Genomic DNA, 19,428 nt, shown 5'->3' on the forward strand with positions numbered 1-19,428 from the left:
GGGGTCTGTTTCCCCCTCTACTGTAGAATGTGGTGGAAAAGATGTCCTGTCGTCTAAGGGACCCAGCAACTTCCACGGTTGCCCTCCTGGGATCCAGCTACTGAATAGGGACAAACAGGAACAGAACACATGGAGAGAGAGGTGGCCATGTGCCACAGGACAGGGGACACAGGAGAGCACCAAGGCACAGACAGGGACCCAGTCCAGCCCAGCCACCAGCTGCAAGCAGCGAAGGGAGCAACCCAGCCGATACCTCACCCGCAGAAACCCTGCTGGGTGGAGCTCGCCTGATTCTTACCCAGGGAATCATGAAGTACAGCCCGATTGTCAATTGTGATGGTTGCTTTAAGTTTGTTTGGGGTGGCTTGTTACATTGTAATAGATAACTGAGACACTGTGTCTGGATTTGGCTTTCTAATTCTGGAAAGCAATGTGACCCTCACATCTCCAGAAAGTTGGTTAGGACAGGTGTGCAGAATAAGCCCCGCCATCCCGCTTAGCACTCGAGTGAGGAACCTGGGGCACAACGAAGCCATCTAATGAGCTGCTTTTCTGGACATCATTTCCCACTTCTCAGACGCCAACGAGAGTGGAGCTGGGTTGAGGGAGGAGGGGTGAGTGACAGTCTGGACTGTGCCTGGGCAGAAGCCAAGGGGCTCCAGGGGACAAGCAGCCCTGGTCTGATGTGAGCCTGGCGCTCCCAGGCTTCCCAGAGTGGCTAACGCTAGCGAAACCACCCCTGGGAGCTGCGAGGCCTGAAGACCCTTCTCCCTGGGGTTCTCCAGACTCGGCTCTGGCAGCTCTGGCAGTGACAGACAGATTGATATAAGTGACAAAGAATCACTGGACTGGCCCAGAAGAGAGTCCCACCTCCAGCTCCCAAAATGTCCCCTCCCAACCTGGGCTCCTAAAATTTTGGGTCATGTAGAGTCCAGGAATAGGGAGAGAGACCTTGAGGAAAGACACCTCATCGTTAGGAACATCGTTCCAAGAAACGACCAGACAGGGATGGGTACCTTGCCTCTCTGTGACCTTGGAGAAACCTAAGCAACTTAAGCCTCAGTTTCCTCACCCACAAAATGAGAAGATCATAGCACTTACTTGAAAGAGTTAGGCGGGGCAGTTAATGAGTTCATCCAAGTGCGGTTTCACAGTGAGCCCTTGGCACATAATACGTGCTCAATAAGCCACCCCTGTTATGATGAGTAATTATTATGTTTATTAATAATGATTCTGTTCTTTTCTTAGATGGCTTCATCTCAGGTAACAGAGAAAATCCAGCCATGCAGAGCTGGTGTCTGGTCCCAGAACAGGGCACAGACACGCACATCTGCAATTTTCCCAGTTAGAGCTCATTGGCTTTGAGAGCACAGTCAACAACACAGGGTGGGGTCTTCCACCAGGAACCCCCACGGTGGATCTGAGCAGGAAGGATCCTGAGAGTCACACTGACTCATCTGGTGAGGGGGAAATTGAGGGCCCGAGGTTCCACAGTGGGAACCCCAGATGACACCCCTTTTCCCGTCTTGCTCCAGGTCTGATGTTTCACTTCACTTTTATCCAACTCCACTCTGATTCCCTCTCGGGGAAGCGTGGGTGGAACAGGAAGGAGGGCAGGTTGGAGCTGAGAAGACACAAATAGCACTGGGTTTGCCTCTGGCAATGCTACCAGCCAGGGCTGCAGCTGGAAGGTGCACAGAGACAGCTGCAGCTAGAATCTTCCGAGACCTTCCTCCCCACCCTGGGAAGCCAGGCAGAAAACACACACTTTGCAAAGGTACATTCTGTCAGCAAGGATTTGACCCAGCTTGCCTGGAAGCCTTTCAAATTTCCTTCAGGGGAAGCCAGGGGCTGCCAGAATCCTGGGGCTTTCCAAACTGGAGACTTGGGGCACAATTGTAAACTGAGGTGTCACTCAGTGTCAAAACTGAGCCTCCTCTCTCTCTAATTCGCTGTTAGGTAGTTGCCCTTATTCATTGAGCATGTGACCACGGCAAACACCTGTGACAATCCTTTGCAGGCTAATTCATGACACACCAGGAAGTACTTACTAACGTTCTCCCCACTTGGCAGGTGAGAAAACTGAGGCATAACTTGGCTTACCTAGGATCATGTGCACAGTAAGTGACAGCTACGGTTCGAACCCAAGTCCCTCTGACTTTGGGTCCTCAGTCATTAACCACTGTGCTCTGCTGCCAGTTGGTGGGAGAACATGCCCGGTCGTGGAAGCCAGGGCAGGCCCCACTACCTGCTGTGAAATGTTCAAGCTGGCCGGGGGCGGGGGCGCAGGCCCGGAATCCCAGCAGCTCAGGAGTTCAACGACTCAGTGAGACCTGTCTCTAAATAAAATACAAAATAGAGCTGGGGATGTGGCTCAGTGGTCGAGTGCCCCCAAGTTCAATCCCCCAGTTACCCACCCCCCCAAAAATGTTGAAGCTGGAATCTGCTCAGTCCACAGGGATTCTCCGAACCTGACCTCCTGAAGCAGCTCCTCCTATTTATGTGACCCGATCTCGCACCCATGACTGCTGCTGATTGGATGACGGGTAGCACCTGACCTATGCCAGCCAATCAGAAAACTGTCCTTGGGAATCTGGATCCTGGACAAGATTCTTAAACTCCAGAGGTCAGGGGGATGCAGAAAGAAACTGGCAGCATGATTAGCCAAGTTCATCGTTCACTCAAAAAATACATTGCTATGCACCTACTATGTGCCAGGCTCTATCCCGCAGTGACTGTAACAGCCCCAAATCCCTACCACGGGAACTCTTCTAGTAGATCCATTCAGATTGACATATAACGATCAAACTAGATCTACGGAGTGCAAAATCTGTTAGCTGGTAGGAAGCACGAGGCAGGAGGAAGAGCGTGAGGAACGCCAGCTTCCGGAGTCTAGACTTGACCGTCCTGCCTCAGGGCTGAGGCCTGTTGCTGTATGAGGTGTCAGTACCTCACACGCACGCGCACACACACACACGCATGCACGCACACATGCACACCACATGCACGCACACGCACACATGCACATGCACGCGCACACACGCACGCACGCACACACACACACACACACCTGTGGCCTGGAGAACGCCTCACTCCTAAAGTACCTTTTTTCAAAAGTCACATAAGAATCCAACCCTGGCTGAGCTCCCTGCTAAGCTGCCCAGCCTCTCAGTGGAGGAAGCCGAGGCCCACCCTGTGCCCAAGCGGGAGTCTGTCCTCGGTCAACAGCGCCTCGGTCTCCCCAGCCAGCCCCACATGAAAGTATCTGCAGAAACTCAAATCAAGTCGCCCACCTCCTGTGTCTCGGGAACATCGTCTCCCCTCCCAGAACCTCGCGGCTGCGTGGGCCAGAGGGCGTCGGCAGGACGGGCGGCCGCGGGCAGGAGGGCCGGGGAGGGCCGGGGAGGGCCGGGGATGCGGTCCGCATTGCAGCTGCCCTTCCCACTTGAGGTCCAGGTCTGGGGCACTCTGCCGGCCCCCTGCCTCTGTGCGCCCAGCGTCCACCCACTTCCAGGGGCCCCGCCACTCTCCCTTCTCTCTAGGTCACCCCCGCCCTGGATGGCCCACACGTCCCCGTCCCCTTCTCCAGCCCACCCACAAGCGCCCGCCTCTCCGGCGCGGTCCTGGCTCCTGGATCCGTCACTCCCTTCCACACACACCCTCGCCTGGCCTCTGCCATGCGCGCCGGCAGGTCCCACGGCCCCGCTCCCGCTCGCTGAGCACGGGGCAGAGGAGACCTGGACCGGGACTGGTCCTCCCGGGGATCCGGAGGCGGGGTTCCCTCCCCGCTCTGCCAGTGGGCGCCCAGCGGGCAGACGCCACAGGCCCAGGACCCACAGCAGCCGGCTGGCCACCTGCGAGGGCCCCCGGGTCTCCGCGGGTCCAGCCCTCCCACCCGCAGCGTCGGCTCCGCTTCTCGCTGGGACTTCTTTCAGGTTCAAGTCCTCCGCACTGGCCGCTCTGAACGCCAAGCCCACTCGGCTACCGCCCTCGAGCGCGGAAGAGGTTTCTCCCCTCCAGCTGCACCCACCCTGCGCTCTCTAGCCGCCACACCCGCATCCCAGCCTCTGGGGACCACTCCTGTCCCTTCTGGGTCCCAGGCGTCTTTAGCGCCTGCCTGGAGCCTGCTGTCTGCTGGCTCTTTCTCCCTCCCTCTGTCCATCCTGGGTTCTGGGGTCTCCAGCCCCCTCTCCCTCTCTCCTTTTTTCTCTTCTTCTGGCTTCTCCCCGCCTCACGCAGCCAGGGTTCTGGTTCTGTCTGGGTGGGTCGCACCTGCCAGCCACACGTCAGAGCCCAGAGGCAGCCAGACCCGCCCCAGACCCGCCCCGGCTCGCGGCGCGCGCGGCCTCACCCGATTCGCTCCTGCTCCATCTCTTCCATCTTCTCCGCCCGAGCGATCACCCTGTTGATGATCTCCTTCTCCTCGTCCGTCAGCTCTTCCTGCTTCCTCTGTCTGTCGGGTTGACCGCTGGGGTGGACATTCCAGCCTGCCTGGAGCCTGAAAGGCAATTTGAGAAGGTGTGAGGCTGGGCGGAAACCCCAGCAGGCGGCGTAGGAGCGGTCAGGCCCCTGGACCTGCTGGGAAACCCACTGAGCAAGACAGCCATCCAGCTGGCTGTCCAGGCCTCAGTTGTCCGTCTGCACCGTGGGACTCATGCTTCCCTCACAGGATTCCAATGGGGTTGTTCGTTGTTGTTTTTGTTCGTTTGTTTATTTGGTACCAGGGATTGAACTCAGGGATTGAACCACTGAAGCATGTCCCCAGTCCTTTTTTAATATTTTATTTAGAGACAGGGTCTTACTAAGTTGCTCAGTGCCTCGCTAAGTTACTGAGGCTGACTTTGAACTCCCGATCCTCCTGCCTCAGCCTCCCCAGACGGCTGGGATGACAGGCAGGTGCCACCGGATGGGTTTGTTTCCACTGAGCACACACACGTGTAGACACTCTGCAGGAGCATTTGCTGGAAGCTCATAGGAAGGTAATGAAGTTCTCAAGAAGATTCCTGAGCAGACTTCCACAGCGGGAGGAGAGACAGTCCTGCCAGGTGGTCACAGCCCTGGGTCCCAGGATGACCCCAGTGCCTCTGGATCTCGCATAACCTCCAGGTTTCCAGCTCCAAAGTCTCCAGCAACATTTGGATTCCACCCTGTGCTCCTCTCAGTTTTAAAGGAGTGGACACTGCCACGGTGCCCACGGGGTGCCCACACCACCTCACTGAGTCCTCGCACCACCCCTACAAGGTGGGGACTGTCCTTGTTCTTATTTCCTGATGGTGATACTGTGGCTAGAGAAAGCAGGTGGTCTGGAGGATCAGAGGCTGCCGGGAGCAGTTAATGCCGTGGTCTGTGGCAAAATCATGTCCTCTCCCCTCACACCGTGGGGCACCGCGCAGGGTGCTGAGCTGCAGCATCAGGGTGGAATGCAGGGTTGAAGGCCACTAGGAAGTCTCTTCTCCATTAGGGAAAGTGTCTGTGCCTCCCAGACCCCAGGGGCCATCACCCGCTGGGCACCAGTCCATTGCTTTCCCTGCCCTGATGGTGCGCCCGTGTGAAATCGCCCTTTGACAGGCAGAGTTGGAAATTAAAATCCCGTCTTCCTCTTCCCCCCTTCCGACTTTCTCCCCCTCATCTGGTTTGTTCCCAAGAGCAGAGAAGGCAGAGTGTGAAGGGAAAGGGAAGCAGATGTCTTTGGGGCCCGTCTTGTGTGAGAGAGAAAGAGGCGGTGGCCTGGGAATGTTCTGGTAGGGACGCAGGTGTGGCCTTGGAGCAGGTGCCTCTGGGGGCACAAAGGCAGCCCCCCCTCAAGCTCTCCCACGGCGTCTCGTTGACTCAGAACAAAGCCCCGGACTAGTAGGAGAGCCAGCCATGGGCTGAGGGTGCAGATGGCAGGACTTGCCAATGGTCCTGTCCACGCGTGCGAGTGTGACCTGGATACAGATGAAGCCCAGGCTTCTGGCCCATTCTGTGAAGTCCTGCCCATTCTGCCCTGTCCCTGCCTCTGTCCCCACCACTGCCTCTTCCCCTGCAGCTGCCCCGCCTCTGCTTGGGATTGAATCCCAGCCTTGTTTTTGTCTCAGGGTCTCAGCTGCTCTCCCAGGTCCTCGATGTCCGGCCCCTCCTCCGGCCCCTTCTCCAGCTCCCGCTGCCTGACCCGCTTTCTCCATGGCACCTTCTGTAGCTCAGGTTATCTTTTGAATTTTCTCTGGTGGCCTGTTTCTGCCACCTGCCAAACCACGATGTGGATCAGGCGCCCGCAGGGACCTCGTCTGGCTCGGAATCACTGTTGTGTCTGGAGCATTCAGATTGAGGCCGAGAGTGATCCCACAGGAAGAGCTTGCGAGGAAGACCCAGTCCCTGCGCTGAAGGACCGTTAGCGTCCACTTATGCACGTGACTCAGGGGTCCCGGGCAACAGAGGGTCCTCGTCTGGGATCACTAGGGCTCACTGGGATCCTGGTGGCACCAAGAGATCGGGACCTTTGGTTGCATGGCTTCTCTGAGCCACAGAGACGACCCTCTTGTGACCTCCTAGGAGCCTTGGGACTCGAAAAATTGGAAAAGAAAGTTTTGTCTTGATCCTGAAGAGGTCCTCTAAGTGGTAAGCTTCAGGCTCATGAGCTTTGACTTGGAGGTCTGCTGGGGTCCCCAAGAGTGAGGAGCTGAGGAGGACATGGGGGACGGTCTCTACGAAGCCCCAGGAGTGGGCAGCACACCAAGGATAACGAGAGGCCGGAAGGGGAGGCAGCTGCCGCAGCCCCAAGGATCCCCAACCCCTGGAATTTGCACCCCATCAAGCATGACCCTCCCATACGGAATCTGAGCTGGTCCTGCCTGACCCACTGAACACAGCAGAAGTGACCCTGGGTGGCCACAAAGTACATGGAGGCATCTACTTGATCTCTGGGGTCACTTGCCCTGCGGGAAGCCAGCTGCCACATCAGTGATCAGTGTTGGGTAACGGGAAGCCCCTGGCAGCGTGCGTATTCATCTTCTATCGCTGCACAATGGATTCTCCCAAACCGAGGGGCTTAAGACACCTGGCGTTATGGTCTCCCAGTCTCCCTGGGTCCGGAGAGCGTGGCTTCACCAGGTCCCCTGCTGGGTCTTCCCGAGGCAGCAGTCGAGACACGGGTTTGGCTGTGTTCTCATCTGCAGGCCCGACAGGGGAAGAACCAGCTTCCATGCAAACCTGGGCCCTTGGTAGAGTTCATTTCCTGCCCGTGTAGGACCCAGGGCCCCAGGTGGTTGGAAGGTCTCCCTGGATCTTAGTCTCCTACAATCCCTAATCGTGGGGGCTTCTCCAGAAGAGGGGTCACGTCCTTCACCCAATCCACGAGGAGACTCCAGCTCCTGACAGCTGGGCAGAGTCTGAGCCATGCCCGTCCCTCGGCTGTATTCTGTGGGTTAGAAGCAAGTCCCAGGTCCTGCCACCTTGAGGGAAGGGACCGTGGAACCAGGAGCTGGGACCGCTGGGGATCATCGTAGTCTGTCTGCACAGCCTCCCAGGCGGGGTCCTCCGTCCTCGCTCAAGTGCTCCCTGGGGCCTCGCTCCTTTGGAAAGCTCTCCCACACGTGTGTGGAGGCCCTGGGCCTGGCGATTCTGCAGGTGTTCTGGGAGGAGCCTCGAGACACCCCGCCGCAGTGCGTCTCCTGCGTGATGGAGACCGGCCGCCCTCCCTGGGAACTTGGTTAGAACCTAGTCCCAGCCCCAGCCCAGCCTTGGGCTGTCCGTGGAGATGGCCTGTCCCTCCTCCTCTCATGCACACTTCTCTCCCTCCATTGCTCTTATGCCCAGAGCAGCAGGTAATCCAAACTCAGCCCAGGGGAGATCGCGGACCAGGGACCCAGCGCACATCCTCTGAGGACAGGTTCCTGCCGCTGGCCATCTGGTCATGGGCACGGCCGGCCACAGGTCAGACCTGAAGCCAGTGCCCCGCCCCACCCCCCTCTGCACCCCCCACAGCCTGGGGTCCCAGTGCACAGGAGGTGGAAGCCCCTGGCTCCACAGCTCCCGGGACACAGCAGGGAGGCCCCTCCTGGCTCGGGCCTCCACCCCAGACGGCCCTAGCAGAAGGTCTGCTGGGGGCGGGCAGCGCTCCAAGCCCTGCCCCCATCTTCCGCTCCAGAACGGGTAGCTGACCAACAGCCCGTCCAGTATTTGGAAAAGCCCCGACTGGCCTCCGTGGAGCCCGCAAGCCTCCTGTGGATTTTTGTGTTCTGATTCCAGAAGCAAACAGGGAAGTGAGATCGGCTTTCCAAACCGAAGCCTTTGCACTCAGGGAAGAGAAGGGGACTGTCTGGGGCCCCCGGGCTGGGCAGCGATGTGGGCACAGGGGCCTCAAGAGTCTGCCCTTGCGGCAAGACAGTGGTTCCCCTGCCCTGGGTCTCAGGAGGCCAGCTCTGAGTCCTGAAGCCCGGAGACGCGTGTTAGGACCTTGTTAAAATATCAGGGCCAGAAGCCAAGCGCTTCTTTCCTTGGAAAGGTTGTTCAGAGGATTGTACCAATACAGGTTCTTCCCAGAGGGCCTACTGTGTGCCACCCCACCTCCTTGACTGGGCCCGTCTGTCACTCTCTGGTGGTGTGTGCGGGGGTCCGTGAAGAGGGACTCAGGGCCGTTGGCAGGATTCCGCGTGAAGATGCACACAGAGTCCTTAGCTCCCGGAGAGCAGCGACACCCGATTTTTCACTAAGAGATGAACTCAAATCAATGAACTGAAGACCTACTGCGTGTAGGTCTTTGGGGTCTGGCAGCTTGGCTCTGCCTGACGTCAGCACGAGTTCCGTGGCATCCCTGAGCCTGAGATTGTCATCTGCCAGAGGACACTAGTGACCTCGCAGGACTCCTGTGAGGGTGAGCTAGACCACGTGGACCAAGCGCTCACGGCAGACCCCGGAATCAGGCGAAGGCTCCAGGAAGGATGGTTGTGCCTCTTCCTCCTCCTCGTTCTCCTTCAACATTTTGGCGTAAGTATGTCTGAAATCCTTGCCATAATGACAGGTGGAAAATCACCTCCAGTGCTGCTGGTCTAGTGGACACTGAATTTGAATAGACTGCTCTGATGGTGAGCAGCGGGGGACGATGGGCCGCTGGCCTGGGCAGGAGGGGCACAAACAGAATAAGCAGAGCGTGCAGCCAGGTCGTGAGCTAGCGCTTGCTGTTTTGAAACCAGGAATCTCTTGGGACATCACGGCTACTGCTTCTGCCTTGGCAGTAGAAGTATCCAGATCCAATTCCCCACCCAGCTGCCCCAACATGAACCCTGGAGAGAGACGGGGGGAGGGATTTCCAGGGAGCCTAGCCTGACGTTAAGTGGCAGAAATTTATATCAGTAGAGGAATCTCATTTCAGTGACTTTATTTTTCACTTATTGTGTGTGTGTGTGTGTGTGTGTGTGTGTGTGTGTGTGTGTGAAAAGTTGGGAGGGAAATCCAGGAGCCCATCAATAGGGGTTTTTGAATAAATAGTGGTTGTAAATTGTGTGTTGCTTGTTATGCAGCAAGAGCTAGCTGATACAGCATTCACTTTGGACAAAAAAAAAAAAAAAAACAGAAAAGCAAAAAGAATGTGAAGATGTTCAGACTCCCTACACTTATTTTACAGATTTGTGTTACTTTGAATTACAGTTGTGTGGAGTTCACCTTCCTATTTTTAATGTTCTCAGTCACTAAGAACTTATCCACCTCCACTCTTATCTTTCTTAAACATTTAGCTTTTGAATAAAATATTATTCTAGGAAAAAAGTTTACTGCTAACAAAAGTCTGAAGATGACTGCAGCTGACCTGCTTCCTGTGCATCTGACACTCACGAGGCGGGAGGGAAAGGCTGAAGAACAGGAGCAGAGAGTGGCCTGGAGCCAGAGCAGTCAGCCCACCAGACGGGCTTCCCTGCTACCTGGAGCCCCTGCCTGCCGCCCACCAAAGCCGGCTCCAGGTGGAGGCCCCTCGGAAACCACGGAGGACAGCCTCCGCCTCCCTCCTGCCTCCACCTTGATTCTTCATTTCCCGTGCCCAATAAACACGTCACAAATACCCGCCAGATGTCTCTACTAATGAATCACAAGTCCCCAGAGGAGCAGGAGGATGGAGGCTCCGCCGAGCCACCGGGGCTCCGAAGCTTCCTGCAGCGTGGCGTGCAGAAAATGGATGCTGCTTCCTTCCTTTCTTCTCCTCTCCCCTCCATTCCCCCAGGATGCCGGCGCGGGCAGGTGTCCCCGGGAAGTCTCTTTACAGCTCAGTGGAAGAGATTTTAATGAACCCTGAAGGAAAGCAGGGGAGGGAGAAGCAGGCACGGGCCCAGCAGGAAAGGCCCTTGGGATGAAACTGACCCCAGAGATGCTCTGGTCCCCTCTGCCCTCAGAATGCCAGAGGCCCCTGGGGCTCCTGCCGGGTGGAATTCCAGCCGGCTCTTCCCAGATCCCGGGCTCTCTCTTCCACTTGGACTTTATAGTTCGCACTCCGGACCTTGGACTCCTCTGCTCCTCCCCCACGGGGCTCCCCCTTTACCAGGTCTCAGCTCACACATCACCTCTTCCACCAAGTTCTCCCACTGTGACCCCAAGTCTGGGCTAGGTGACACTCCCATATTCCCACAAGTGTGGCTCCTTATATGCTGGGGTGTTATTTGTTGGTGACTGGCTGTTTATTTGTTTGTAGACCCCACTCGATACCATTCATACTTTGCCCATGTCTGTCTGTATCTCTGGTGCTTGGCAAAGTGGTTGGCATGTAGTAGTTGTTTGATAAATATTCTGGGAGTAAGGAAGGAGGAAGGGAGGGAAGGACTTGTGGGCGAAGGAGGCTGGGGGGGGGAGGATGCACATATACCACCTTCCAGCCTCAGCATTCAGGAAGCTTCTGAGAGCTTTGTGGCTCTTATAATCCAACAACGCCTCAGTATCTTTCCCTGACATGTCTAAATAGTGCATTATAATTTCCTGCCAAGCAAGTCTCCCCCGGCCAGCGTCCCATCCGCCAGCAACAGAGATCGCAGGGCATTGCAACAGGGTCGTTCTGTTCAAAGCTCCCGTCTGACTGGGGGACAACAGGCCCAGAGCTGGGGACCTTCCCGGTCACCTGGTGAAGTGCTGCCCGTGTTAGGTGAACCTTCAGAGGTTCCCAGGACGTGGTCATTGGGGTTGTAAAGGCTGAACTCGCTACAGGCCCAGCAAGGCAAGGCTGGGACTTGCCCGCCCGGTGCTTTGCAGTTGACAAAGCCCTCCCGCACTTGACATTTGATCTCGCCACCACCCCCTGAGGGAGGAGGGACCGACAGGATAGCCAGGGCTCCAGGAGGAGGTGGGGGCAGTGAGTCCCTGGTCCCATCACGGCAGGGAAGCAGCGACTCTCCGTGGCGTCTGAACGTGTGCACGGAGAGAAGACCCGGCTGCGGGCCGTTCAGCCGCTGGACCGAGCGTCTGATCTGTCTTGCACCTTTAGGAAATGCATCCAATTAAAAGCTCCAAAGTTCCACACAAAGAGAGGGCCACGGTGTGTCACTGGGAAAGCAGTAGGACCTTAGAGGAGGTGCCAGGGACCCAAGACGCAGCACAGAACATACCAGAAACCATTCTGTCGACTGAGGCTAATAACAACAGTTATTGGGACCAACACGTTCCTCATCTAAGGTCAGTGTCCCCAGAAAATGCTGCAGAAACAGGGGCGACCCTTCGAGCAACTTGCTGCATCCCACAACCTCTCACGAGAATTCACTGAGGGCTGTCCTGAGGAACACCTTCTACACTTTTGTCAAGTGGATTTTTTTTTTTTAATTTCATAATATTTTTTGAGATGGGCTTATTACTTTTTTCATGGAACTTGACTTTTTTAAGGGATGTCAATTTTTCTAGTTCCCTCTTCAAACCACTCTCTTTAGGAGTAAGTCATTTTGATTAGAAATAGAGATGAAATTTAGTTTGCAGAATAAACAAAAATGTCATAAGATACTCACTGTTCTTTATCACTGAAGGAAGGCAGAGCAAAGAGAGAAAGGAAAAAAGGAATAAAGTTAGGTAAATATTAGAGCAATTCCAACACTGTCTGGATGCAACAACCACACAGTTCCAATAATGATGACCTACTTCCTTTGTTTTGTGATCACCATCTTATTTCAGCACATCTAAAACGGGGCTGCTTCTCCATAGGGCTATAAGATCCACATCTGTGATGAAATTGACCCATCAATTCAGCTTTTTCATGAACTGAAACAATCAGTTATATGTCTGAATATTTGAAAAATCACTCAGTGACGATATGATCACTCTCTGCTTGACTTTTATTATTTCAAACACTGCAGGGGTTAGGACCCCATTAGGTAGAGCCAGGAGCCTTGAACAGCAGAGTCACAGTGCCCCTGGTTGAGAGAAGCACATGCTTCCATTCCACAAAGGAAAGCAGCACCGCATCTCCTGGACAAGCAACCCAGGCAGCTGGTACCCTCTGTGGACCTCAGGTGTCTTCCTCCCCGTAACATGTCAGCTAGAAAGCCCAACTCTTAGAGACCCTCTCCCCACACACTCCCAGCACCGGGACTAAAGCCTCCCTCTGACCAAGCCAGGAACAGGTGCATTTGCTTCTTTCAAAACCCCACGCGGCTGGTTTCAGACACAATCAAGTTCAAGGATGCTGGAAGAGGAAGACATTCGAACATCACAAAAGCAATCAGCGTCTTTGGCCAGCTTGTGCTTCAGGAAGACTCAATGCCTTAATTTACTGGAGAAAGACAAGAGAATTGGCTGTATTAGCTCAGCACTGCTGCAGCCGACCAGATAGCATGTGTGACAACTGGAATCCACCCATTAGCATTCATTGAAAAATAATTTTAATATCTGGAAGAGATGCAGAAGCAATCAAGGCAGCTGGGTGCATTCAGAATGCCAAGATGCTCCGCCGGAGCCCAGGAGCGCTTTCATGAAACCGCGTCCAGACCGTTTGAATAATTCTAATTTAATTGTAAGGCAAATTATTTGGCTTCATATCAACTAAAGTAAACTCTGATGGATGGGATTTTAATTAACTGACATTTCTTAAATAAAATAAATACTTTAACCCATCCACCCTCCAGGCAACCATTTATCTTACAAAGACACACTTGTTAGCGGATGGAATATTTTCTGCTAAGTAAGTTGGCTTCCAGAAGACATCGTGGGAGGGAGGGCTTTGGAAACTAGAAGTTTCCTATTGATAAAGAAACCAGCACAGTTCAGTAGCATCTTCAAAATGTAAAACTCTTAGATCTGGAGAAGGTTTTAGGCAGAGGTAGAAGACAGAGGACTCTTGCTCTGGAGTATCAGGGTGGACAGAAAAATCCTTCCCCAACATAGAGTTAGGTGCTAGATGAATTGAAGCAAACCTGTTAAAATGAAGTTCTGGAATTGCTAGAAAGTAAGGGACTTTTCTAAGATCTCACTGCTTTTCAAAACAAACAAAATAGACTTTGTAAAACACAAAATCGTTTTCCTCTTCCAAACTCTAATGAAAAAGAAAATGTAACTCATAGCCTGGGAGAAAGTATTTGCAAGTCGTTTTTCCAACAGAGGATTTTTACCAAAAAAAAAAAAAAAAATTAAAAAGTGCAGAACTTAACAAGAAAGCAAATGACCTGATTTTTTTAACTGGACAAAAGAGCTAAATGGATACTTCAACAAAGAGTTTGGATAAATGACAGTATTACCTATGACTTTGACATCATTAATCATTAGGAAAATGCAAATCAGAAAGGACCACAAGCTACCACAGTGCACTCATTGAAAGGGTTAAAATTGGAAAGGCTGGTCACACTCAGTGCTGGTCAGGGGGTAGGAGCTCCCATACGCCCCCTGGTGGGGGTTTTAAAAAGCGGTACAACCAATTTAGAAAACTGGCGATTTCTTAAAAAGCTAGATCTAGACCTCCCGAATGGCAGACAGACCACTCCTAGATAATTTCTCAGGAGAAATGAAAGCACTTCCGACACCAAGTTTCCTTTGTGCTATTAGCCCAAGCCTGGGAACAGTGCTAATGTCCACTGATGGACGGATGTGGCACATTCACATCGTGGAATACTATTCTGCAAGAAAAAGGGACAGGCTCCTGATACGTAAAACAATACAGCTGGATAATTACTCTGGCAAAAGCGAGTGACTCGCTCCCCCCTCTCTCCAAAAGTATGTATGGTATGATTCCATTTATATAAAATTCTAGGAGATGAAAATTGATTAAAGTTAAAAGACAAACACTTGTGACTGCCTGGGGGTGGGTGAGTGGGCAGGGGAGCCAAAAGGAGGGACCGGCAGTGGCAGGGGATGTTTGGGGACTGATGGATATGTGTATTGCCTTGATCGTTCATTATCTTGGATTTACGGGTAGACGCATTTGCTTAAAAATTATCAAGTTGTACTTTAAATTATTTAAAAGGTGTACTCTCGAAGGTACATTAGTTACACCTTCATAAGGCAATTGAAGACAGAAAGAAGAAGAAAACCCGGAAGCTGAACCCCATGCGAACAGCAGCACTGGGATCAGAATGGCTCCCCAACCTCCCAATGAGGCGGGGGAACTGGATCCGGGACCCCACGCCCAGCCAGGACCCGCAGTGGGAGCAAAGATGATCCCGGAGCGATAATAACCTCTGATTCCTGGCAGACACGAATGTCATTCTCCCCGAAGAAAATTGTCCCCTGGGTAGGGACTCTCACAGATGGCGCTCGAGATAACCCACATAAAGAGGCAAGTCATCATGAATGAAAATCGGCAGGGACCGTGAACAGCAGACTCGGATCGTCCCAGACTTTGGGCCGTGGTACATTGGTGAGTGTTTAGTGACATTTTCTCAGGCCAGAGCCCCACTGTGACTGATTTCGAGTGCCAAGAGGAGGTCATAGCGGGGTTGGGAAGAAATGCAGGCATTAACCAACATGACTAACAGAGAAGAGCAGCTCGGAGTAAAAGATAAATAAGTAAGTGATGAATTCTGAGTGTTTGTCACCTGTATGTCAAATACGATTTGACTGTAAATTTATAGAGCTTAATTTTTCCCGATGGCCGTGGTTAATAAGAGGCTTGTAGAGACCCTGAGAACTTCACACGGACTCCGCAGCACCCCTGCGGTTCCGGTCAGCGCACCACTGGGTCCGGTGGAGTTATTGTGGGTGTGGAACGTGAAGTCACTACCTGTTCGAAGGAAGTGCATGTGGGTTAAAAACTGAGAAAGGGGCAGGAAACTAAAAAAAAAAAAAAAAAAAAAAATCAAGAACATACTGAAAGGAATGAGAAAGAAATTTTAGAAGTAACATAGCTAGCTGTTAAATTCTAGAACTGGAATGGGGTGGATTCCGGGAGGGCTGGTGGCCTTGGAGATGACGGATGGCCAGGATAACACCGTACTGAGGAAAGCCCTCAGTACCTCCAGCCCAAACCCATACGACCTCAGCGAGCAATGGACCCGGCCTCCGTGCTGCAAGCCCTGGCCATGATGCTCAGAAGCAGCCAGAAAGAAGAGCGAAGGATGGAAGCCCGGAACACGCGCTCATTGCAACCGAATCGCCCTTTCCAACGGTAATTAGAGAACGCGGGTTTCCTCACGTGCCAGTTCATGTGTCAAATCTTACGCGTCAAAGAGTCCTCACCGAACGCACCTTCTCCAACCACAGGCAATTAGAGATTAAGAAAAGCAGGATCATAAATGAAGGATCCCCATATATGCCTGCAGATAGCTCTGGGGTTAAGGAAGACAGCGTAAGAGTTAAAACACATGGAAATGAGAAATAAGGACAAGGCTGCCTACTGAAGCGGCAGGATGATTCCAACACGGTACCTCGTGCGTGGCGGGTGTCGTGATTACTCGCGCTGGGAAGAGAGGGGCCCCCGTGAGGGAGAAGCAGCAACAGAATAAGCCCAGGAAACAGGCAGAGGCGACAGAAACAGGTCAACAGAAGGTGTTGATGCAAAGTGAATGGCAGGCAAGATTGAATAATGGGGGAAATCAAAAGACACAAAGCCCGCTCCCTTTTCCATGTTCTTCCCAACCTCTGATTACTTCCAGGAGAAACGCTCAGTTTGTTGCTGATCAGTCTTTGACATCTGTCTGTGGCTTCTTCCCAAGTCCCTTTAGAAGAAGCGGAAAGTGGCTCAGAGTCTTGGAGAGGCTACTGTATAGAGACAGATGTAACCCTGTCTCTGTCTCTCTGTCTCTCTGTCTCTCTGTCTCTCTGTCTCTCTGTCTCTGTCTCTCTCTCTCTCTCTCTCTCTCTCTCTCTCTCTCAGTACCAGGGATTGACCCCAGGGGTGCTCTACCACTGAGCTACATCTCCAGCCCTTTTTATTTTTATTTTGAGGCAGAATCTAGCTGAATTGCCCAGGCTGACCTTGAACTTGGGTCCTCCCGCCTCAGCCTCCTGGGATGACAAGAGCGCACCAGGACACCTGTTCATAACGTTGTTCCTTCCGATTGTTTTCATGGCTCGCCTTTTGTTGTAGGAAGTGAACTCGTCATTCACGTACACCCTCTTGCCACCTAAGACTTCCCTGTTCAAGGAAAGCCTTGGCTTTGTGAGTCGATTTAAAGAGGACAAGGATAGCCAGGTGGTAACCGGGACTGTGATGGGGTACCAGACATTGCTCTCCAGTGAGAAAGGATCTTGGCTAAGACACCTTCCCATGTGACCTGGGCAAGCCAGAGTCATTAGAAAAGGGCCACGTTTGTTTCTTCCACTAAAATGGTCACATTCTCAACGGTCCTTCCTGGAACTTAAACTCTGCACCTGGCCCTGAGAGGCTCCCCAGCATTCACCGCAGACGCAAGGTAGCCGGGTGCAGTGGCTACGCCTGCAACCCCCGTGCCAGTCTACCTGTGCCCTGCCCACGAACACTCAGGTGGCTCCATCAAGCCAAGAGAGAGACGGTCCCTTGCGGATCCTATAATTTCTGTTGATTGGATAATGAAGACCACGGCCTGAGGATCCGGAAGCTGACCAGACCCCAGAAACTGTCCCGAGGCCCCTGGGTGGATCATCCCTACTGACCTTCCCATACCCACCCCTCACCAGGTTCCCCTCGAGAGCCAGGAACCCCCAAGTGAACCTCTCGCTCCTGAGAGGGCGTCCCTTCTCCCCGACTGAGTCCCCACCTGCCTAAAGGAACCTCTGTCTATGCCTTTGACTGGCGGGCGCTGGGGTTCTTTTCTGTCGCATGTGTCGAGGACCCTGCAGCTCCTGCGTGGAACCCCCCTTCTCTCTGGGAACTCCTGGAGCCCTTCCTAGGAGACACGGCCCCTCCGGGACCCTGCCAGTCAGAGTCGGCCTGTGTCGGGCTCTCGTCCAGCTTGCCTTCCTTATTTGACTCATGAGGAAACCGAGGCCCAGAGAGATCGGCCTCTGGTCACACGGTGAGTTAGCTCGGATCCAGAGCCAGACCCAAGTCCACTTCTACAGCCAGCCAATTCTGTGCGCTCTGGGCCACCTCCAACCCGGGGCATACAGCTGGAGTTTAACTTTGCTCCCCCAAGCCTCACGAAGCAGTCACGCCAGGGAAGTCTCCTTGGCACATCTCCCCCTGGGCCCCTTCCCCACCCACTTCTCAAGGTCCCTTCCTTCTTTGAAGTGTAGACAGGACCTCATGGACCCCTGAACCAGCCTCTCCCAGGAAAACCCCAAGACTTACTTTGATTGCAGGGGTCGGTCGCTGGGGTACATCCATCGGTTGGCACTGTTGCTGACCACGGTGTCCGTCATGGCGGGTGACTGGCACTCCTAGAAAACAACCCAGAGAGGATGTCACTCTTTCTTCCTGGTCCTCGCTTGCTCTGTGTCACATACGTGGAGATACGGAGGAGGAAGGAGCTCTGTCCACCTCTCCATGTGCTGGATGGGGAACCTGGGGTACTACTGGGGGTGTTGTGGACCTTTGAGACCCTAGGTCACTGAGAGGGTGCCCTCAAAGAATGACAGGACTCTAGTCCCAAAGTCTGTTTCCCAGCTCATGGTGTAAGGGGCTTGCCCACTGTGATGTGCTCAGGATTTGCCAGAGGTCAAAGCAATGGGGCTCCTGTCTGGAATCTCCAGAAATATGAGCCCAAATAAACCTCTTTGCTTCCTAAGGAGCACATGTCAGGCATTTCATTACAGCAACAGCAAGCTGACTATTACGGTCTCTCTGAACCTACCCTTGCCCCATGTCAGTGCACGCTTCATGGAGTGGCTGGGGGGTCTTGCTCAGAGCTGGTAAAAATAGCCCCTGCCACAATGAGACATGGAGTCACTGTTTTAACATTGATCGTGGTGATGAATGCAAAACTATGAATCTTCTAGAAGCCACTGGCCGGTCCACTTTAAGTGGGTGGATTGAGTGACATGGGAATTGGACCTCATTAAAGCTGAAAATGGTACATTACTTTGGAAAATGCTTTGGCAGTGTCTGGTTAAAGCTTCAGATTCATCTACCCTGGGACTCAAGAATTGTGTCCAGGTATGGAGTCAAGAAAAACGGTGCTTGTATTCTAAGACAAGTACGGGATATTCGTAGAGAAAAAACTGGGGGTATAGCTATAAATTGGAACCGATGCCGGCATCCATTGACAGATGGACAGATGGAGGGTGGCTTGTTCATATCGGGGAATAAGATGAACTCCTGGTACGCTTTAAAACCTGGCTGGCTCTGGAGGACGTCAGGGTTAGTGGAAGGAGCCAGGTCGAGAAGGGACACGCTCTGGGAGTATTTACGTGAAAGGGAAGAGAGGCAAGCTACTTGACAGTGATAGAAATCAGAGACAGTGGGTCACTAACTTTGGGGGGTTATCAATCGGGACGGGGCATGGAGGGGCCTCTGTGGGGTGAAAATATTGCGCACCCTGGTCTGGGTGGTCACTCACTGGGTGTACGCGTCTGCAGGAGCCACAGTGAGACATTTAAGATGAGCGATCTTTATGTCCTTCCCTTTGCAGATACCTGCCCTGTCCATCCCACATCAGGCAAATGCCGCCTCCCCAGAGAGGCCTCCCTGGCCGCTCACGACCAGAAGCCGCAGTCCTTGCGCTTCCCGGACCCCCCTGCCCACCCTGCGCCTCTGCTGCTCTGGATCCTCCAGCACGCGCCAGTGAGAACAGCCGCGCCGTCTCCTCCCCGCGGGCTCCTTTACTCTGATTTATTTTTCCTCATGGTTCTGACCACGACCCGTGATTATAATTCATTTCATATTTGGCCATTTGCTTGGAGTCTGAGTCTCCCTGCCAAAATGGAAGCCCCTTGCAGAACTTCTGATTTGCTGTGCTGCTCCATTTCCAAGGTCCAGAGTGGCATCTGGCACACAGACGGCACTTAATAAATACTGACAGAAGACGGGAACGTGTCTCCTTCAACATCAGCACAGGGCACCCAGCCAGGCCAAGGTTCTCTCTGAGCCCGGCCCTCACCTCCAGTATCTCACCGGAGGGCCAGGGACGAGGTTGCATGCAGCCC

General features: G+C 53.5%; 1 protein-coding gene across 1 annotated transcript in view; it reads right to left on the reverse strand.

Annotated features, from left to right (window-relative positions):
• Positions 1 to 19,428, reverse strand: part of RPH3A (rabphilin 3A) — an 84,475-nt gene that overhangs the window by 35,726 nt on the left and 29,321 nt on the right. Inside the window, exons 3-4 of the mRNA XM_079149663.1 lie at positions 17,636 to 17,724; positions 4,352 to 4,498 (exon numbers count right to left, since the gene is read on the reverse strand). Of these exons, the coding sequence (XP_079005789.1) occupies positions 4,352 to 4,498; positions 17,636 to 17,706 (218 nt within the window). The 5' untranslated portion in view covers positions 17,707 to 17,724. The remainder of the gene's footprint in view (positions 1 to 4,351; positions 4,499 to 17,635; positions 17,725 to 19,428) is intronic.

Source organism: Sciurus vulgaris (genome assembly GCF_902686455.1).
Source record: "Sciurus vulgaris genome assembly, chromosome: 8".
In the NCBI taxonomy this organism is placed as follows: Eukaryota; Metazoa; Chordata; class Mammalia; order Rodentia; family Sciuridae; genus Sciurus; species Sciurus vulgaris.